Source organism: Oryzias latipes, chromosome 22 (genome assembly GCF_002234675.1).
Source record: "Oryzias latipes chromosome 22, ASM223467v1".
NCBI classification, from domain to species: domain Eukaryota; kingdom Metazoa; phylum Chordata; class Actinopteri; order Beloniformes; family Adrianichthyidae; genus Oryzias; species Oryzias latipes.
The window spans coordinates 8162984-8186083 of NC_019880.2; the positions used below are offsets into that span (position 1 = coordinate 8162984).

A 23100-nucleotide genomic window follows, 5' to 3' on the forward strand; every position below is an offset into this window, starting at 1 on the left:
AACACATTGGATTCAAAAGAGATCAAATAACTAATTTGTGTGTTTAGAGTGGCTACATGGTGTAGAACAGAAAGAGACTTACTTTGCAGAAAAAGTCAGCAAGTGGGCTCGGATTATCATGGCAGCCTGTCGCCGGACTTCATCCCTGTCCTTCTCTAGTCGCTGCTCCAAAGATTCTTTCATAAACACCTACAAAAGTCATTCCAATCCTGAGAAATCTTTGGCATAATACACATTTTTTAAGCATGTATTAGTCATGCACGTCAGAGGGCAGAGGAAGGCTGTCTTAGTCTTACCTTAGTCTTCCCCAACTGCCACTCTTTCTTTGTCTTATCGTATTTGAGTAATAAATCTGTGGTTCTTTTCTTGTCATCTCCCACTGTGGGAACTTTGTCTTTCAGAATGATCTTATATCTAACACACAGACAACAAAAGAGTGTAAAACTACAAGACAGAGAGCTGAGGGGAAACGCTTAGATGTAGAGCTACTCGCCGTGAGAAGAAATCTTTGAAAGTTCTGCGAACGGGAAAGCCAGCACGACGGATCTTCACTGTCTCCAACATCCCAGAATATCTCAGCTGGTTTAGGACGATTTCTGGGTCAAATACATTTGGATTCTACAAGAAAAAAGGATAGGATAGTGTGCATTGTGCTTAAATTGAGAAAAAACACAAAACTATTTGGGAAAAAACAAAAAACAAACCTTTTCCATGTTGGGTTTAATGCAGCGGATGAAAAAAGGGTTGGATGCACTTAGAGTTGCCATGAGAGCATGAAGAGAGTCCTGAGGAGATGTAAACATTTGACATCACATAGAACTCCATCCACTAAATGCACTAACAAAATTTGTCCTAACTTATTAGCTCGTCATCAGATTTGGCATAAATTGGCAGAAAGATGACCAATTTTCTATTTATTTTTATATATTTAATAGGATCAGCACTGATTTAATTTATAAAATACAAAGAAAGAGCAATGTAGACAGGCTTTTTGTGTTTAAAAAGAAAATGTAACTGATTACGATGTTTTATTATTTAGTATTTTAATCAATTTCTTGTTTTTTTAAATCAATATTCTGATTTTAAAAAATTGCAGATGAGAGTTAAAGCTTGTGTTGTTCTCCAAGCCCTCATTTTGGCACTTCTACCACATTTGGGTGGGAGGGGCTTAGCAGGAAGCTTTGGAGGAAGTGACTCACCCTGAACTGGGAGCTGACTGTGGGTTTGCGTCTGGCAGTTCCCATCTTCTCCTCGTTGTTCCGACTGCCAACTTTCTCAAACAGGTCATAGATGAAGTCCAATCTGTGAAACAACAGAAACACAAAAAGAAGAGCAACTTCGGATTTGACTGTGACTTTTGCTGCTTTGTAAGACATATTAACATATTTTAAAACACTTTAATATAATAGGTATTGGACTCATGCGGACTATTTAGGGTTAACTTTTCAACATTTTCATTGAGATTTTTTAAATTACGGTACTTTTAAAAGTCGAAAACTCCACTTTTAAAAACACATGTTTTATGTTTTGTACTACCTGCTGTCCTTCAGCATGTTCAGGATGTCATCTCTGAAAGTGTCCCTGTTCTTCTCCAGGATTCCTCTGGCATTGTACAGGACCTGGACAAGCAAGGAAATGTTCATTTCCCAAACTAAAAAAGGTTTGTAGCTAATACTGGTTCTTTAGTCGTCCAAAACTTACCTCTCCTGCATAATGCTTTATACCAAACTGATGATCCGCAACTCTGGGCTTCACATAATAGGGGTTTGTCTGGTAAAAACAAACACAAAGATCTTAAAATATAAAGAAAAAAAACAGCGCACCACCTCAATATTAGTATTTTTTATGCATGAGGTGCACTGTTCACTCACAGAGTGTCGACTGTGCAGCTTCTCCAGCAGAGTGAAGTCTGTTCCTTTAGGGAATCTGCTTTCTTCATTCACCAAAGCCAACAAGCCCAGTTTCTAACAAAAAATTATTGGCATACATTTATCAATACATTTCAAGCAGCATCCAATCAGTGACACATTCAATAGTTCAAACCTTCTCTATCAGATCAAGACACTCAGCGTTGTCCATCCAGTCAATTGCATCCCACTGAACACCTTCCCTGAGAAGATTAATCCAGAGTTAGCTTTGTTTCTGCTGAAACCTAAAAACACAAAAAATGTTCTTTAATCGTCACCTGTTGTACTCCAGCTGCTCCAAGGAGAAGATATGCTTGTTGAAATATTCCTGAAGTTTCTCATTGGCGTAGTTGATGTTAAACTGTTCAAATCGATTCACCTGCAAGTAAAAGATTAAAAAACAGAAGTTAGGTCAGAGTTAGATTCCCAAAGCCTTTATGCAAATGAGGTGTGGCTGAATCTGTTTCTATGATACACATGTAAGTTAATTCTCTCATGAGGCAGTTAACCACCACAATACAGAATGAGGGTCAACCTATTAACCTCACCTGAAAAGAAACACAGGATTTGTTCAATGAGAAAATGTCATAAAATGGAGGCATTACTGCACATGCTCTGACCTCAAAATTCTCAAATCCAAAGATATCAAGAATGCCGATGGATTTGAAGTTTTCCTTTCCTTTGATCTTCTGATTTATCTTTAAGATGATCCATGAGAAACACTGGGAATATAGTGCCATGGCCACAGAGTCCCTGGAGTCAATGGCCTGCAGGAAAAAGGAAAGAAACAGAGAAGAAGGGTGACTTTACAGTTAAATGACAGAAAAGAACGTAAAGGAAGCAAATTAAAGAATGACATGCTGACCTGCTCGATCGTGAGAGGGGAGCAGATTTCTTCTCCTCTGAGGATTATGGAGCGCTGAGTCAGAACTTCATTCAGCTGGAAGGCGTCCAGACCCAACAGCTCGCTAGCATTAGTGACAACTGTGGAGCAAAGATGCGTTACGCTTCTGCAATCTGTAAACACCTGTGTACCAACAGAACCTCCCTGACCTTGTTTGGTGGTGATCTGGGCTCCTCCTGCAGTCATGAACTCAATGTTGCCGAGCTGTAGGACCCCAGACAGCAGCTTGAACATGTCTCTGATCTCCTCTTCTGTAAACTCTAAAACATTCAGTGCCTCCTGGGGAAAAACACCAATGAAACAAATCATTTCATTGCAACCCAAATAAATCAATGAGCAGCAATGTTAAAGTGGACAATGAGAAGTATGTAAACCAGCTGATCTTTGTTCACACTTCAGACAACAATCTTGTAATAGTTTTTAAATTTTGCATTTATTTTGCATGTATATGTATGCTTTTTCTGTGAGTTTCACTAAACCTTTCCACAATTTGATCTTCAGTCATCTGACAAGTTTGGCAAAAAACATTATTTTAAATGAAACACAATGTTAAACCTCACTGACCATAACCATATTGTACAGTTCTTTGTCATTCAGGCTCTTATCCTGCAGACACCCTGATTGGCTGAGGTAGTGAAACGCTTCTGCAGAATCTTCCAGGAAGTAGAGACCTTTAGGAGGAAACAAATAATGTTAACATATTACTTGGTTAGACTTCATACTGGATTACTTGCAATGGAAGACTAAATGAACTAAATGAAAAAAATTGTTATATTGTATAAGTTAATTTAACAGTAATATTTACAAAATACTCTTTTGTATTTAATGTTAAAACAATTGCATTTTTTTTAAATGGCAAAATTTTACAGTTAATTTAATCAATTTAATGCCAAAATCATGAAGTTATGTCATCTTTAAAGACACCAACAAATAGTTGTAATAGATAAATGATCAATAATTGTCAGAATGTGATGATTTATTTTCTCAGGGTTTTAATGTTTTAGTTTTTAAGAAAATTTTTTGAATTTTAAAAAGTTCTTTATTTGCAGCAATTAATGAAAATTCTACAGTAAATCACAGTTTGTAACAGTTTAATCATATGATTGATTCAAGTTGTTTTAGATGAAGCAGAAAGTCTAAACAAATGTAATCACTGAACAAATGATTCAGTACTTTTAACCAATAAACCCATGGCTGCTTTTCCTTAGCCTATTTCATCTACCAGTTTACTTTAAAATCATTATCATAAAATCACAATCTTCACAGGAAATCATATTTATTGATTGAGATGACAGAAAGAAAGAGTCAAGATTGAAAGATGTTCAGAGATTTTACTTTTGTGTTCCTTGGAGGCTCCTGCCAGCAGAGCGTAGAAGATGTGGTAGTTTCGCTCGCCAGGGTTTTGCCTCACTACACGATTCTATAGAAAATATCCAAGCAGCAATGATGTCCGATAAACACTTGATTTAAAAAAACAAATATATGTAAAACTGGACAAAACAGTCGCTAAATATATTTACCTTTTCCAGTAAATCTAAATTGTTACAGAGTCAAGGAAGCGCAAACATCACTTTTGTTCTTTGTAATCCACGTTCATAATGTATTTATTAGGTAAAACTGAAATCAGGATACAATCCACAACACAGCCTCCTTGGATGTTTCCGCTCTCAGAGAAGTGAAGTTGGATGAATTTCCCAAAGCGACTGGAGTTGTTGTTGTAAACAGTTTTGGCGTTACCAAAAGCCTCCATGATTGGACTGTGAAGAAAACCAGAACTTCAGGTTGGTGTGTGAGCTTCTGTCTGCTTTCTTCTGATGCTTAGGATCACACATAAAATGGTGAATCACGTATACTTATATAGTGCTTTTCTACCTTCCTCGAAGGCGCAAGGCACTTTACAGTCACATTCACCCATTCACACACTGATGGCAGCTCTGCTGCCAAACACTGGTGCCAACCTTCCACCAGAAGCAAGGTGGGGTTCAGTGTCTTGCCCAGGGACACTTCGACACATGGGCCAGCAAGGCGGGAATCAAACTTGCAGTATTCCGATTGGAGGTCGGCCACAGAAGTGCCCAATTCACTAAAAGTGTCTGCTGTAACAATCTAAATTCAATAATATTACAACATCCTATAATAAGCATGAACTAGAAATTCTGTGTTGAGTCTCTTTACCTGCTCTGGACAATGGCCTGCTCCACGCGTGTGGTTTTCTCTGACGGAGGAGTCCCAGCAGAGTTCTGGCTCATGACCGACAAAAACTGCAGCAGCAACTTGGTGCTCTCTGTCTTCCCCGCCCCTGACTCACCACTGCACTCACACACACACACACACACACACACGCATGTGCACACACACACATGTGCACACACACAGCCCAATTCAATTAAACACGTCATGACCTTCTCTGACATTCCAACATCCTAAACTAGTCGTCTCATCTAATTGACTCTGACGTTTTGTTGCTTCACAGAGATTGCATTAGTTTCCCATCTCTTGCCATCAAGATACTGAATGAGACATATGCTGACTGTAATTAAAAGCATGACACGCTACAGCCGTATTAGTTTGCATGTTCTCCCCGTGCATGTGAGTGTTTTCTCCAGGGACTCCAGTTTCCTCCCACCGTCCAAAAACATGCTTCATAGGTTAATTGGTTACTTTAAATTGGCCCTAGGAGTGAATGTGAGTGTGCATGGGTGTGTGATTTGTGTGGCCTTGCGACAGACTGGTGACCTGTCCAGGACGTCCCCTGCCTTTGCCGACAAGTGGCCGGGATAGGCAGCCAGCAGCCCCGTGACCCCGAAAGGGACAAAATGGGTTTAGAAGATTAATGAATGAATGAGTTAGTCTTTTTTTGCATAAAACTAGATTTTTATATTGTATTCCTATCTGACTGATTTTAATCAACATTATTTCATGAGACTCAATAAACAGTTTTCAAACAGGAGGAAATGAGTCTTTCCTCTCTTAAATTGTGTTTTGTGTTTGTGGTCTCTAATAAGTAGCATCATATATGTTAGTCATTGTTTTATGACTTACCTAACGGAAAATAAGACAAATATGTAAGATAAGCACCAATATGAAATAAAGTAGCCCAAAAAAGCTGCAAATCCATTCCAGGTCTTTTAATGGATTAGCTCTGTAAACAACACAAATCAGAGTTTTTGAATAGAGCTCACCTGATGAGGACACACTGGTTGTCATGCCTTTTCCAGATGCAACGATAACATTCGTTGGCCACAGCAAAAATATGTGGAGGGAGTTCACCAAGGTGGTGTTTAGAGTAAAGCTCCACCCTGTCGAGATCATAGAGACCTGGGACCTGTTTGTATGGGTTCACAGCTGCCAGGATGCTGCCGATATTGGTCTGAAAGAGGAGACATCAGTGTTTTAGTGCTTTAGTCAGACATAAAGACAGATACACAGATAGTCTGGAGAATAAATACTCAAATATATTTTTCACTAAAAATATGAACATGAAAAATTAAAGGGATTAAGATACATGTAGAAGATCAGACCTACTTTTCAGCCAAATGGTGTCATATACTTTTCACCAAACCAAAATGTTCTTGAAAGAAGTAGCTAACACCCACATGGGACATTCTTATGATCTGCTTATAGGAAATTCATGTATGGACATTAATTATTCTTCTAGATGACCATTAAACGGAGCCAGAATAATTTATATATTTCCTGAAATTGTCCAAAAAAAAACAGATGTTTTTTTTTTCTTGTCAGTTGTTTGTCTATAGCCATAAATACTCCAATTGCATTAGGAATTGTGGGTACTAAGTTGATATTTGTAGAAACCAAATATAGGAGCAATCCTTTCCCTTCTATGTATAAGTCAGTTATGGTGACACGTATTAAAATTAATAAACCCTGTTGAAATGTACCGATGTAACTACAATTATTGGGCAGAAGTGTCAGTTTACATCGTGTTAAACGTCAAGTCAAAATCCCATAAATAACATATGTTGATAGTTCCACAGACCTAAAGACCTACAGACATAAAGTTTTAATGGGAAAAAAACTTAATGATTTCTTTGGTGTGTCCCCCCCACATTATCTGCATTGGCATCTGAATTCACTCTTGCATACAAGCTTACAGACAAAGAGCCGTCCTCTAGATACACTCACATAGATATTATCATCCTGGTATCGCTTGTAAAGGTTGTGCATGATGGCAGCCTCGTGCAGTTCAGCCAGTGCTGACATGTCCTCCACTCCATCGATGCTGGTCTGGTGCATGGCGTACACCTGCTCCCTGGTGACCTCGGCCTGCTGCAGGTAAAGCACCTGTGCACAAAGGTGCAAAGTGACATTCAGACTCCATAAATGAATGAGCTTCTGTGCAGTCATCTGTTATTACAATTAAAAATGTTGGAAGCGTTTATCAGCTCTAGTTCTCAAACTGATACTAGAACTTACTGATACTAGAGTTTATGCGTTCACACCAGATTAAAGTAATGGGCGTTCCATTTTTGCCGCAATGCAACTTGTCAAAAATGCAAGTTGGGTTCAAATCTTGTTTTTTCCTACAAACCCCCATCTAATATATATATTTCATCCATTTAGATTAGAACTGAGGAGTCAGGGAAAAGCGGAACAATGAGTCTCCTTTTGAGAAAAAATCAAACCAAACAGAGAGGACAAAAGAAGGAAGTGGATTTGATGTTGCACAATGTGACAGGTGAAAGCAGCTCAGTGTGTATTCAGGTCAAACACACACACACACACTGCCTCTACTGAATTGCTCTTGTTCACTTCACTCACATATATATAAGATAACTGTCAGTGACTTTGGGCATAAAGGTCATTTATTCACTTGTCTGAGAACATCCGAGGCTTTTCTAAATCTGAGAGTGTGAGTGCACACATTAGAAGTGGAACAGATGAGGAGGAAGTCTGTTGAGATTGGCAGATGTGTGTGCTGTAGGCATTTAAACATGTTGCCCCTAAATAAATTTATTTCACTCCACTAACACTGACTTCCACAACACAGAGCTGCTGCATGGAGATGAGTGTCAGGGCAGAAAAAAAAAAATTCTCAGTGCAGAATCATTTTCTGCCTTCTGTCTGCAGGCACACCATAAGGTTATTTACAGCCAATATTAGCAAGATGCTGTATTTACTTTCCAAAATGTCAAGCTAGAGACATCTCATGCACACTTTGTTGGTAAATGCCAATGATAAGCCAACCTATGAAGTCACAAACCTTATTCACTCGTGTGCAAAAGAATGACCCAAATTCTTTAATCTTCCCCTAGAATAGCACAACTCATAGAAGCTAACACACAAGCCAAAGAGTTTTTCAGGAAGACACTCTCTCTTTGACTTTCCGTGTAGAGTTATATTTAGAAAGATAGAATAAATGTAAGTGTCTGGAACAGGGGTCTGCAACATCAAACATCAAAAGAGCTATTTGGTCCACTGTCTTAATGACCTAAACCTAGCGAGAGCTGCCAAACATTTAGACAAAAGACACATTTAGATTTTTTCTAAATAGACCATTTGTCATGGTTGGAGACACCATTCAATTATCAAATGTATTTTCTAAATAATTACAATAACTGAATGAATTTAATTTTTTTTATTAATAATCTATAAATAGCAACATTAACATCCTTTCAAAATAATGTACACTCTGCATCAAATAAGATCCTGTTGTTGCAGATTTACTTCAATTATAAATGCAAGAAACCCAAAAAAATTACATTTTCTATCAGTATGACAACAACTGGATGCTTTTGTGCAGCATTGACTAGAATGTGTGCTCAACTTAACTAATTTAACATTTATTCAAATGGTTTCCATTTTTATGTATAGCCTCAGGTTGCAGACCCCTGATCTAGAGCATGTGGGTATTTGGCAATGACTGGATGGATAGTCTGAGTGACCCATTGGTTTGTATAATGTGTAGTAGTCTATTTAAAGCCAGTTTTTCAGCTTACTCATAGTGACCATATCGGCCACTTTAACCAAACGCTTTTAGCAACAAGCCCCTTGATGAACTGGACCTGTCTCCGGTCTCTTTGTTTTTAAAGAAAAAGCTCCCATCAGTGTTACTGGTATGCAATACTTGACAGTACTGAAGTGGTTACGCAATCAAAGTAAAAAAAAGCTGATTATGAAGCAGAGAAAGCAGCTTTGCCACACTTTATTTTCATTTTCTTAACCGTTTTATCCCTTTCGGGGTCACGGGGCTGCCGGAGCCTATCCCGGCCACTTGTGGGTGAAGGCAGGGGGGACACCCTGAACAAGTCGCCAGTTTGTTGCAGGGTAGAATGTCCTCACTCACACACTCATTCACTCCCGCACTCACACCTATGGTCAATTTAGAGTTGCCAATTAACCTATGAAGCATGTTTTTGGATGGTGGGAGGAAGCCGGAGACCCCGGAGAGAGCCCACGCATGCACGGGGAGAACATGCAAACTCCACACAGAAAGGTCCCCCATTGATGTTCTGTTTTTCACGTCCCCCAGCCGGGACTTGAACCGGGGGCCTTCTTGCTGTGAGGCAAGAGCGCTAACCACTGCGCCACCGTGCAGCCCGCTTTGCCACACTTTGCAACTGTAATGAAACACTTTGGCAGTGGGTTGTACGTCGGTGCAAAGCCAATTTGAAAAGCCATTTTTCCTCACGCGATTTTTGTTGTTCACGTAAACAGTCGAAGAGTTATGGTAGGTCAAAGAGCGTGTAGTATTTAGGTGTTGCCGGCAGCATCTAAAGTGTTAAAAAAAACATGCATGCTAATAAAATAAGCTCCAATTAGTTCTCACACACCTAGGCCTGTGAAATTTGTTCTCAGAATTTGAGATTATGGTGGTTAAATCCTCATAAACCCCTTAATGCTGTATGTCAAGCTTGGAGGCATTACATCCCATTTTTAGTCTTATATATGACTTGACCATGGATTAGAACTCACAACCTTCTAGTCTCAGGGCAGACAGTCTACCATAAGGCCACTGAGTGGTTTATGACAAAACCCAAACGTATTAGCAGATTTTAGAATGCTTGCATGAAACATTTGCCACAAATGAAAAAATAAACATGACTAGTTAACGTTTTGTTTTGTATGAGAAAGAGTAGGAAAAATGAGATCTAGAATTGCAGAAGCAGCTATTAAAAAAATATGGAAAAAAAAGTTGTGCAAGTGTCTCCACTGTTTACTCTCTGATGGGTTTTAACACATTGGGTTTTCACTGCACACAGTCAGTCAGTATGACTAAAACTGTGCTGTAGTCCATGTTCTTCACACTTTAGGTTTGAGTGTGTAAATGGAGCACAGATTTTTAAATAATTAATCACGCAGGAGAACAGAAAAGATGATGTTGACAGTTTAGGAAAAATAAAAGAAAAGATTTGCCTTTTAGCTGTGTGTCATAATACGTGTTTAATATTTTTTTTTAAATACGCAGATTTTGGATTGATGCTCCAAAAGACCAAGAGGCAGTGTTGTGCACACAAAAAAAATAAACCTTTTAGACAGGATGCTGAAAATCTAAATAAAAAACTACTTGATTAGGTGATTTTATAAATTTTATCATCTTTAACTTAGAGTCTTTCAGTGAGAATGCATTTCTATTCTTTTACGAACACAGTATTTGCGGTGATAGGTTGATAATTTAGCAGATTTTTTTCCTTATGCCAAAGTTATCAGCACGTTATGCCATACTCTCCACCCTTCCTCTTTTATTGGACAATGTAAAATATTAAGCAACTTATTTTTTACAGACATTGCAGAAGCAAGCCCTATAGGTTTTTACCTTTAAACCAATTAGTTCCTGTTGGATTTCTTTTTTGTTCACCAACAAAAATCAAAAACATTTCAATCTGCTTTTGTTTTGTTATTTTCTGTGGTTTCCTGTAAGACCTTTCCTGTGCCCTACTGGCTCTTTTTTTTAAAGTCACACGTACATTACGGTGCAGCCCATGCAATCTTTCTGCAATGCTCTTTGATGTCTGAGCTGAAGCTGCTTTGCATGATTCAGGAGCAGAGCCAGGGGAGACAAGCCTCCTCATCTGACTGCATGTTAGCCGCAGCAAATGTGACGAGAGATAAAACTGGAGAGGGAGCGAAAAGAGAGCTGCCAGCACAGTGGCCTACATATTCTGTTCACCAGAGCAGAGCAGATACAGTATCACACAGAACTGTGTGCACCTGCAGTCCTCCTCACTGACCTTGGGTCTGATCTGTCAGACCACTGTGTGTCGGATTAATAACGGGGAACACTCAGGTTCATGGAGTAATATAATCCCTCAGTTCAAAGCATAATGGAGACCTAGTGCTGTGGGGAAAACTCAAAAGCTAAAGTGACAAGCTTCTCTGAATACTGTGATTAACATTGGACAAGAGACATAATCAAACGACATTAAAAATGTATTCAAAATATTATTTTATTACATTGTTGGTACCTATAAAGCTCATTAATGAGGCACTATCTCACAGAAGGTCAAATAAATCTTCCTGTAAACTCATAAATGTTAGCATCAATGTCTTAAACTGAGAGAGGAGCTCTGAACTTATTTTTTTCTTTTTTCTCTATATATTTTTTTATGAGTACAAAGTAATGCATCCCTGCAGCTGTTTCTCCGCTCATTCCAGCCTTTACTGCAGCTTTAATGCAAGCTTTTGAAATCCAGGTCAGACAAAAAAATAAAAGACTAATTTCAAATTCAAAGTACGTGCACTTGTACTGCATGAGAGTGGCACTGAAAAAAAAAAACACTGAAAAAAAAGTAGAACGGTTCAAAAATTTGCAGGAAGAACTCTTCATCCACAGCATCAAGCAGCTCTTTCTATGACAGACAATGATGTCCTGTTGTAGTTCAATCCAATCAAAATCAACTTTAGTTAAAGAATAATAACATGGACAGTAATTTTACTTTCTACAGTTTACTTTTCCTTATACTGAAAACTCTATTGTTGTATGGGGATATTTGTGCACAAACACACACACTCAATTGTCTATGCAGACAAAAATAAGCACACAAATGATCACCGGCCACACAAACCTGCGTACACATGTTTAAGCAGACCGACACATACGACATACATTCTGACACACATATGTGTACCATGCATATTTCATACCTCATAACTCATTCTAGCAAAGCTGAGCAAGCGCATGTATGTAGCGAAATCAGTGTGTCTATTAGAACGTTCAAAGATGTGACAGAATATTGAAGTGTAGGTGGGAACTCACACCCCAGCACCACGCCCAGAAGACCAAAGCTTTAAATAGAAATTGTGTTTTTTGTGTTTTAGCAAGTTCTTGTGGCATTTTCTTATGATAGATGACATATGTTAAGAGAATTAAGATTAAAATTGCATTTCTGAGTTTTTCTTTATGTAAATCGTGGTGAATTTAAATGATGAAAAAATGGTGTCGGAAAAAAAATGTAATTGTGACTGGGCAGGCCACAAGCGTCACTCCATTCTGGGAATGCTTTTAAAATGCCTCAAATACACAAATACACACCCATACACGCGAACATACACACTCACTAACACACATCCATCACACAAGGAAGAGGGACTTCTGATATTCTGTCCTCTGCCCCATCCCTGGCAGAGGGAACCGAGGGCCTCTATCACAGCGGCCCTGTCCCTGGGGTGCTGACTTCCTGGGCCCCGGTGGCCCTCTCTCCACGCAGGGAGAGGGATCCCTAAGCTATCTGGCAAGACCGGGAGCCGGGGATCATATCACATCTTAGCCAGGGGGTGTCCGTGTCCCGGTGGTGTGGGTTCTGGTCCTGGCCAGAAAAGTAAAATATGTCCAACACAAAAGGCTTTCAGCTCTCATCTGTTTGCTTAGCTGTTGGACAGGACAAGTTAAAAAAAATGGCTCAAAAGATGATCGGAGAGGGACTTTAATCCTATGGAGAGATAAGTGGCAATAGAAGCAAATGAAAACATGCATTTTGCATGTATGGAAAGGGTTAAATTTATCGTCTAATTAGACTATCTTAATATTTTGTGTATTTTGTATATTTTGTTGAAATCGGGTCATTTTTTACACAATCAACCCAATAGACTATACGGACAACTTTGTAGGACTGAAGAAAATGAGAAATAAAGTGACAATAAAACCTGATTTTTACCATGAAAATTTAAGTTAAACTTAAAGTTAAATTGTAACAGATTCGTGGGAAAGGTGAACTAACAGAGAATTTTGGGAATGAGCGGCAGCTACTTATGAAAAGCACCAGAACACCCCCCACCCCCAAATTATGCTTATTCCCCATCAAATATTTACCATCTCCTACAGCGGCAACATTTAAACAGCAACAGCCAGCAGAGAGGAAGAGTAAAAGAGGCAGACGGAGCTGGGTGGGGGCTGGGCAGTTCATAATCCAGAGCAAAGAGAACGCTGGTTCCTGTAACTTCTATTTTAGGGAATTGCCTGTCTGTCCCTGTTGTATCACCAAAGAGCGCCAATGCATCTGCTGAATTAAGCATTGGGGGGGGGGGGGGGGGGGGCTTTTACAGCAGAATATGTACCTAGAATGACAACAGGAACTGGGAGCCATTGGATTCTTGGCTCTTTGGGGCGTAAAGGGAGAATGTGGTTCTTCAAATCCTGCAAAAGAATAATGACTATTTATAGGTCCATCCTCAAATCCTGCCAACTGGAGCGCATGGACATGTGTGAGCCAAACTCCTCCAACATTAAAAAAACATGACAACCAAAGAATCTGTGTTCAAACAGACTGTGTTAGCACACACTTAAAGAGAATTCAAACTTTTGCTTCAACCATTTTATTTTTGACAGGAAGTCAATGGTTGCCAGCCACACTAAGAGCATCTTTTTTCAGTCCCACAATGTTGTATGTTTGTTTTCCCTGGGCTGAATGCACAGAGATTAATTCTGCATGTGTAGGAGGATAAAGATATGGAGGAAGAAGAGGAAAGCGGGGCATCTTGAGAAGTTTCTATCGATATAGCTCTTAGAGGATGAACCTGCACAGCTGTTTCCCCTTTAGTCTGACCTTTCCATAACACCATGTTAAAGATAATTACCTGCAAACAACCACTTTAGCTATCACTCAGCATTTCAGTTTAACTGTGTTTTCCAAATATCTGTTCTTGCAATCAGTTACACCTTTGCCACAACTGCCCTTACAGGTGGATATAGTCTTAATGTGGGTGAAAAATGGGCAAACATGGACATGTGGGTGGCTCAAATAAAATTTTTAGATCACGGACCGCTCAGCGAGCCCGTGGGGTAAAAATGTTTATGCAGTTTGTTTTGTTGTTTGTGTTTTCATTTTTTCAACCTTACCCTTAAAACCTGCGCATGGGGCTCGTTAGCATTATTTCAGCAATGAGTGTGTGCTCCTTGGGTTCCTAGTGAGAACTCTGTGCTTGCTGCCCAAATGTTAGAAATGAGGAAATTAGATAATCAAAGTATAGTTTGTGCGGGTACTCTATAGGCATTTACATGCACACCACGGGTGTGCAGCATTTGAACATAATCCTTAAGGAGCCAGTAGGCGCACCCCACAATGACTAGAGTGTGGCGTAAGAGTACCGTTCAACAGCATCACCTGTACTTCACAAGTGCTTGCAATTCCTCACAAATACTTCACAATATATTTACCACACACATGACAATTGTGAGGCTGCACGGTGGCGCAGTGGTTAGCGCTCTTACCTCACAGCAAGAAGGCTCCTGGTTCAAGTCCCAGCTGGGGGACTTTTCTGTGTGGAGTTTGCATGTTCTCCCTGTGTATGTGTGGGTACTCTCCAGGATCTCCAGCTTCCTCCCACCGTCCAAAAATGTGCTTCATAGGTTAATTGGCAACTCTAAATTGTCCATAGGTGTGAGTATGACAGTGAATGGGTGTGTGATTGTGGACATTCTACCCTGCGACAGACTGGCAACCTGTCCAGTTGTCCCCTGCCTTCACCCACAAGTGGCCGGGATAGGCTCCAGCACCCCTGTGACCCCGAAAGGGACAAAGCGGTACAGAAAATGCTTTTCTGCTTGCCACGCTTTGGCAGGTACATTGTTTGTAACGGCTTAAATAAACAAAATACTCCTTGTCCAACAAATTTCTTTTATTTGTTCTTTAGCATAAAAAATATATAACAATAATAGATCATTTCAACGTTTTTAAAATTATTCCAGGTGAATGTGTTAAATGAAGCAGTCAACAAGAACTACCAGGACCTACCCATCCTCTCCATTCACAAACCACCACAAAAGACCCAACCTGCAGGTGAACAGGTGCACTAAATCAGTGTTTTTCAACCAGTGTCCCAGTGGGAGATGGTCAGGTGTACCGTAGGAATTAATCCATTCACTGATCTAGAACATTTACCATCTCCAGGATATCAGCTCTTTGTTCATCCAAACAGGCCCTGATAAAACACTGATTATTTAGGAATATGAAAAATTGTAAAATACTTTTTCTTTGTGTTTATTTGATTCTATTAATAATATCATATTATTAATTAATAATATAACTATTTAGAAAGATAATATTTGTGTTTTTGTGAGGTAACATAAAATTGCATGTTAATAAACTGAAAGGGAAAAACAACTACCAGGGTAACATTTCAAATAATTTAGTTGAAAATTATTACAGAAAACTAACTTAACTTTTTTACAATTTTTAGAAAAAAACAGCTGCAACTGCCAGCTTTTTCTGCCACAATTATCACAAAAATGCATGTGAGCTTGTGGAGGGAGTGTCCATCAATACAGACTATAGAAGTTCTCATTTTTAATTTTTGGATGCTGGTGTGCCGCAGGATTTTTGTCAAGGATAAAGTGTGCCTTGGCTCAAAAAGGGTAGAAAAACACTGCACTAAATCATGTGACATAGTGACAATAATGGCGGCTACAACAATCGTACATTCCATTTCCATGATGGTCACAAGAGCCTGGAGGAAACTACAAGACACATCACCTTATGATGTCACTACTCCTCTGTACGACTCTTCACAGGCCTGAAAAACCTGCAACATCTATAATGTATCTACAAATGTGACTCTTTTGATATGGATCAGTCAACTCAAAAAACATTTAATTCCATGCTTAAATCAAACCTGTTCTTCACAGCATGTCTAAGTGCAACAATTTCTAAAAGATGGCATCAGCCATTATTTTATACTTTACTGACAATGTCACTTCTTCTTCTTTTATTTAAAAAAAAAAGATTTTATAAGTCTACATGTTTTTCTTACCTCTCCATAATCAGTGGTGACCACAAGCGTTCCATCTCCACAGGAGTTCACAGTTGCAGGAAGAAACTGCTCCTTCTCTCTGACCCAAACACGGGTACCCTGAATCACACAAGCACAGAACAACACACTGAGGTTAAGTAGTGGAACCACTACAAATAAGTCATCCTTGTTCAGTTATGCCTCAACATCTCTGCTCACCAGAGAGCTTTGAGGGCTCCTCAGCTGAAAGCGTGGATGGCAGGCGAGAAAAATCAGTGTGGAGGTTGTTTTGTTTTTTTAAATAAATAGCTGAGTCTCTGCTTTAGTGCAATCCGTCTGTCTGATAACCGCCCGTGTTACTTAAGGCAGGAGATGGTGCACAGGCTCCAGTGGCAAGTAATTACAACAAAGCTTTCATGCTTTCAAACGACTGGGGTGAATGCAGACAGATATGATTAATAGAAAGCTGTAAATCTGAATGCATCTGAAGCAACAATGGGGCGAGAACTGAAATTTGTGCAGCTCTTTAATCACAGGAATTGAATTCTTCCAACAATTGTAGGGGCTGGAAAGGAAAAGATAACCAGAGTTGGACCAGTTAGACCCTGCAGGATCACCGAGTCTTTAGCTCCATTTTGTGCTCAGTATCTGCATTTGTCCAGCCAGTCACTGTGCATGATCAAACATTAAGACTTGTTACCACATCAAGTATTTATTTATACAAAAATAATCAAGGTCGTAAAACCTATAAAAGCAAATGATTGATGATTTTTGATTAAAACAAGTAATTTAAAGTAAAATTTAATATTAAAGTTATTTATGCTCTCATGAAAAGCAAAAAGCCATTTATGGCTTCCACAGTTCATTTCAGTATATTTTTTCACAGTTTAATTATTTTTTTTTATCCAGTTCATGTGTTTTGTTCTTTCAAACTGATAAAGTAAAAACATCATAAACAAAGTAGAACGATAAATGTCAATATGCAAAGTTTGAAAATGGCTTTGGATGAAGTTTAACAACTTATCAAGCCCCTTGTTTCAATTTAATCCAAACCTATTACATTTATTAAAAAAAACAGTATTTGTTTACAGAAATACAAGAAATAATAAATAAAAATATCAATTATGGTTAAAGAAAAAACATATCAATGAATCTTGTGGACTGCCTTTTATCTATATCTTTTATTTTGACCGTGACTGGAATTATTTTGAAATGAACCAGGTTCTTATTTTAATCATTTTCATTTATTAGTGAGTAAGTCAGGTCTATATAAGACGATATGAAGATCTGGTGAAGGTAAGTCACTATGTAAGGAACCATGATGAGTAATTGTAAAGAATTGCAGGGAAATGGAAAAGAAAACTAACTTAAATGAAGTTTCTTAGACATGATCTCCTCAGTGATGCCTAAATATACTCCAGATGTTTTCATCTGATTTAGGGGCATTAAAAAAAGGTTATTAAGAGCTTTCTCAATAAAACACCCAGCATAACACAAATTTAGGGAAATAAATTCACCTACACAGACCATTTATGGTATCAAGCAGAGTACTTAGAATCAATAGGAACAAGCTCACCTTCCGAGTAAATATGTTGGAGTCTCTTTGAATGAACAATTTACCATGAAAGATATAAATACCTTCTTCTTCTCTGCATTTGTTCAGACTCATAATGAACTCTGGAGATTCCAGCACTCTGGGTCATCACACTGATCTGATAATATCTACAGCCCTGAGGCCTGTGCTCACGTTCACAATTACTACATCAGATCCTGGTTTAACAAGATAAATTAACCTTTGACCCTTATCAAATCCACCAATTCTGGTTTCTTAGCATCAGCTTTAAGAAAGGCTCATTGTAAAACAAAAAAGGTTATATAGGTCCAAAAAAAAAAACGTCTTTTATTTATTATCTCAGAAAAATAGTTCCCCATTGCCAGACTGATGGAAAAAACAAGGTGATGGGAAGACTGGGGGTTATAAACAACCTGGTATCATCACAAACTGCATCCACCAAAACAGTCATTCATATCCCTCCTGTCTCCTTTGGGTGTCAAATGCCCCCGCTACTATTCAATTGCAGACCAAGACAGACAGCAGAAGTCATCAGCGTCGAATATCCATCCTTTTTTTGCAATTGGATCTATCAAATGTATAGACATCACAAATTTTTCAAATTAGCGAAGGTCCTCTTAGGTCTTCAGCTCCATTGTCTTGTTCTGAGCATTTCCCAGACAGTAGACAATGCTTTAACCTGGTTGAATAAAAGTAAAATCTTATTTTGCATGTATATTCAAACTAATAAAAACACATGAACTCATTGATCTTTTACTTTCTAGTGGTTTTTCATCTCATGTTCATGTTCTCAAGAGTTTGTAACACCTTTAAAAAGTTGTTTTTAAAGATACAACTAAGAACAAAATTCTAAAATATTTTTAAAAGTGTTTAAAAGAGTGTGCATTTATTATCACGTGTTTTATTTTATCTATTTAAACATATTTATAACTAAAGGCCTAAAAGCTGTCAGTACAGATGAAAATGCGTGATTGCAGGCCTCTGCCACAAAACAGGCAGATGGCTGGTTCCAACTGCAGCAGGTATATTAGCTCAGCTAAAAGTCCACAAAGCCAAATCATGGTCAGGCAGGTAGGGATCAATAACGAACATGGGAGCATCAGAGAGGAACACGAGTAGTCAGGATCCAGGCGAGATTCGGGGCAGGCGGCAGACAAATGGAGTCAAAGATAAACCAGGGTCAGGAAATCCGGTCCAGATATAACTCTTGGTAATGCAGGCAGAGTGGCACAAACAATACTTCAATGCAGTGCTTAAGTGTAATGTGAGTGATTGCAAATTAAAGTCAGGTGTTTGGCATCCAGAAACTGTGTTCTGGGGGTTGCTGGGAGATGTAGTAGATTCATTACTCTGGATATAGTTCCCAAGTGACCAGAGGGGGAGACAGAGCTCTGACTTCTGACACTCGTTACAGTTTACATCGACGCCAACAAATGCTAAAGAAAATGGTCAAAGTTAATCCGACTGTAACTATTTTCTGCTACTAGTGTTTCTTGTTTTTCTGAGTTATTCAATGCCAACATTTTTTATGTTAAATTTTAAACTGTTGATAAAGGGAAATCGTTTTTAATAATCTCTATAAAAACATTAAAAATGTAAATAAAAATATTTAAAAGATATGTAACTATGTGAAACAGATAATTATTCACTTTTTTGTGCACTTTCTTTTAAGAAAACCAAATATTAAGGGTTTTGTTTGTGAAGCAGTGAACAGAAAAGTAATCACATCATTTATCATAATCAACTGCTAGAATTGCTTTCAGTAACAACACTTACACTCTTTTTCCAGTCCCATTTTTATTCATTTTGTACAAAGTTGGTTTATAAACAACTTTAAAAAAATAACAACTATATAATTCCCGTCCTCTGTCCTGTTTCATTACAAAACCCTTTTTTTAAATAAATTTGATTTACACTGGCACTAATAAAAATATAATATTATAAAACAACCTTTTAGTCCAAATACAGCTTAAAATTTAGTGTAGTAATCAGTAAAAAGCAATAAAAACAACTGGTTAGTTTTGATTTACAAGTCTAAACAGCAAGTCTCCTTTTACCTAAAAAGTTATTATACCACAAAAAGTAATGACAAAATTGTAACAAAAAACTTTTACAATTCAGAAATCATCTGTTTTTTACCAAATACGAGCAGAACTTTGCTAAAACGCTGTGTCATAGATGTGTAAGACGGATAAAGGTCATATTTCTTGTATTTTTATCTTTGAGTCTTTAAATCTTTGAATCTTTCACTTGAACAAAATCTTAAATCGATCGAAAAAAATAGCTGCTACTATTCAGCTTTTAGCGACAAAAGTTGATCGCATGATGGCCTCTAAAAATGAAACTTAATTTTTTTCTTTACATGAGGAAACATCCAGAAAAAAGGGTGCTTGTAACTATTTTGAACATTTGAAAAATCTTTAAGAGCACATAATTTACCAGATTTTTAATACTTCTCTGCCAGAACCAGAAATCTTCTTACCTCTTGATGTATCTGTGTTTTTTTCTGAGGGTCTCACATAAAACATAACTGCAAATTGTATACTCTTGCCACTAATCAGTTTGGTCAGTGCCATTATTCTGAGTCAGAGAGCTGTACCATGTCAGCAATATTCCATTTAAGGTGATAATATAATCGTGCAGGGCGGCTTTGGGCAGATTATGGCAGCTGGAAGGACGGTAACATCTGTTTGTGTATGTGTGGGTGGGTCACCCGCCTGTTTTTTTTAAGTCACATCTGTCAGTCACTGAGATTATAGCACACTTTAACACTGTAGGCAGGTTAAAGAAAGTGTTCTAGGTTTTAAAAAAATGAAGGTTTAAAGTCACAGTTTAATAATGAAAATCTCAGATGTCTTTAAAGAATATCTTCATCATTCAAACCATATTTTAACTATGTTTTTTTGTACAGTTTAGATTATTAATTTTATTTTTAGAACCACTTTAATTAATAATGCAATAGCTATGTCATCCAGCTCACTATAAAAATACAACACCAGTCAGATTTGCAGAGGGAAAAAAACAAAAACATCTAGAGGTGAAAACAGAATTTTGAAAAAAACAAAGAACAAATGTATATTTAGACTTTATATTTAAAGGAAATATTGAGCAACTAAACTGTTTGTTCTATGAGCTAAAGAACTCTCCTAATGAATGTGAAAGTGTCATAAAGATACAGTTTTGCTAAAATTCCCTTTACTCCTTTTGCATCATTTACTGGCTTGCAGCTCATTAAATTTGTATCATAAAGAAAATATTTAAATTTGCTGCATAGACAAGTGAATAAGAACCAAAAAAATGAACTGTTTCTTTGCAGAAGGATGCATTCTCTAAGGGAAGGTATTTCCAAATTCTGCAAAAATCAAAAAACATTTCTCGAACTCAACCCAAAACAATTCTCAGTGGTCCTTTGTAGAATTTGATGTTCCATGTTTTTACAAGGGTTCTTAGAGAAATTAAGTTCTTAACCTAATTTCAACCGTTCTTTTAAATCACGGTCAAGTAACATTAAAGCAACATAAATAAAATGTTTTTGCCATATTTAAGATATTTTAAATATACAGCATAATCAGTCACAGCAACTCTTTCCTAACCACAAAATAACATTATTCTTTAGTGACAGCAGTCTTATCTGACACATTTCATGTAGAAACCATATGAGGCCAAAGACTGTTGCACCACAAACACACAGGACTTTTAAACAACAATCACCTGTTTCCCTGCTTTACTACTATCCTGAAACATCTATACCTTTGGATGAATGACCTTTTAACCTTTGGTAAATTCTAAAACAGTCTAATGAGGGATTTATCCAAACTGAACCCAATCAGAGTCAACTGGTGAATTACAGTAAGTGAAAATAGCATTGGATGCGAGCAGCTGTAAATGGTCTTTCGTGTGAACACGTGTGCGCTTTTGTGTTCAGAAAGTGCCAATTCTCTCAGACAATCCTGTTAATTACCGTGCTCTCTTTCTCATCTTTGCCTAAAATACAGTCAACCGTCTACACCCCCACCAACACCCTGGCAACAGGATTCCATGGCAACAGTGGGGAAACCATGGCAACAGCCTCTAACTCTCTAAGCAGTGGAGAATGCTGGGAGTCAGAGTTTAAACCAAAAGCATTGTGTTCAAATATGTTTTGCTTTTAACTATATTTGCTAAATAATGTTATAATCAATTGACCTTGTGGATCAATCTCCTCTGTGTCATATCTCTTGTACAAAATGCATTAAACTTCCCATATATCCATAAATCTAAGATCCTGAGTAGATCTTGAGCAGATCTTGCCTCTGGCTCATTTCACGCCCCCAGCTGTCCCCCAGTCCCAACTGGATGAAGCCCATCTGCTACACTATTCAAACATGTAGTTGTAGAGTTACATAAGCTAATTCTTCTTTAACACTTCTGGTACATTGAATGTCCGTCCTGGGAGAGGATCGCTCCTCCTGGACATCCCTGAGGAGTCTTCTTTTTTTCCCCTGGAATTGTTTTTTTTTAGGAGTTTTTCATTACCAAGAAGAAGGGTCTAAGCCGGGCAGGGATCCCCAGTTTAACTTAGTCTTTTCAGTTTAGTTTAGCAATCAGCTATTGTATTTTGTAATAGATTTTATGTTTTGTACAATTAGAGAAGCCCGGGCTATATAAGTAAAACTGAATTGTATCAAATTTAATATTTGCTGCAATTTCATACTATTTTTTCTGCACAAGTTTGAACTTTGAGAGCTTTAAGTGTAAAAATGTTTCAATTAGTCTGAGAAAAGTGTATAAAGTGTGTACTGAGGAGTTTCACAGCCTTTAAATGTCTATAATCTCACTTCACAGATTTCACCTATTGTGGGTAAATTTTAGAATGTAAATGAGAGAAAACTGTACAGGTAATCACATTTTTAAAGGAAATTTTGAACGTTTTTTTTGCCACACTATTATTATTTTTTGTGCATTGCATTTAGTTGTGCTGCAATCTTAGTAAAAATGGCAGATAAGCAAAAAAAACAAAAAACCTGAAACCTTTGCTTCGGGTTGTGCATGTGGCATCAAATTTATCACAACTGGTCTGCAAAGGTTCAAATGTCCCACTTTTTGTATTTATACTTTAATTGCTGAACCACTACACTCTGCTGAAGAAAAGCCTGATGCCAGCACCTCTGATGTGTCCTCAAAGACCAACAAAGTATGAACTGAATTCAACTCTGAAAAGAAAGAAACAGTGTTGATGTTTGAGAGGAGCAAGAAAACGTTTCAAAATAGCAGAAGATAACCGAAGATGGAGCACTGGAGACAGAAAACGGATAAAGGAAGTAGCACTAAGCGACAAATCAGACGACGACAACTGAGCAACAGGACTAAGAGGCAGTGAGAGCATCAGAAGAAGGGGTATGGGGGAGAGGCAGAGCGGCTGCAGCTCCTGAGCAGAACAAATGTGTTTGGAGCTGGTGAATATAGGTCACACACCTCCAGTGGCTGCTTCCTTCCCTCCACTGAACTGCTTCACGCAGTAACCATGTCATATAAAAAACTACATGGTTTGGAAC

General features: G+C 38.0%; 1 protein-coding gene across 3 annotated transcripts in view; it reads right to left on the reverse strand.

Annotated features, from left to right (window-relative positions):
• LOC101165433 (unconventional myosin-X) overlaps positions 1-23100 on the reverse strand; it is a 39183-nt gene that overhangs the window by 13440 nt on the left and 2643 nt on the right. For 2 of the 3 annotated variants that reach the window (XM_011490258.3, XM_020713463.2), the window contains exons 2-22: positions 16015-16113; positions 6955-7113; positions 5994-6181; positions 4987-5121; positions 4444-4568; positions 4332-4345; positions 4147-4231; positions 3376-3482; positions 2961-3090; positions 2773-2891; positions 2528-2674; positions 2186-2286; positions 2044-2110; positions 1872-1964; positions 1702-1770; positions 1537-1619; positions 1200-1302; positions 705-785; positions 494-618; positions 297-414; positions 83-189 (exon numbers count right to left, since the gene is read on the reverse strand). In XM_011490258.3, the coding sequence (XP_011488560.1) occupies positions 83-189; positions 297-414; positions 494-618; positions 705-785; positions 1200-1302; positions 1537-1619; positions 1702-1770; positions 1872-1964; positions 2044-2110; positions 2186-2286; positions 2528-2674; positions 2773-2891; positions 2961-3090; positions 3376-3482; positions 4147-4231; positions 4332-4345; positions 4444-4568; positions 4987-5121; positions 5994-6181; positions 6955-7113; positions 16015-16113 (2255 nt within the window). Of the gene's footprint in view, positions 1-82; positions 190-296; positions 415-493; positions 619-704; positions 786-1199; positions 1303-1536; positions 1620-1701; positions 1771-1871; positions 1965-2043; positions 2111-2185; positions 2287-2527; positions 2675-2772; positions 2892-2960; positions 3091-3375; positions 3483-4146; positions 4232-4331; positions 4346-4443; positions 4729-4986; positions 5122-5993; positions 6182-6954; positions 7114-16014; positions 16114-23100 lie in introns of those variants that run through there. The other variant, XM_020713465.2, reaches the window with a different exon arrangement.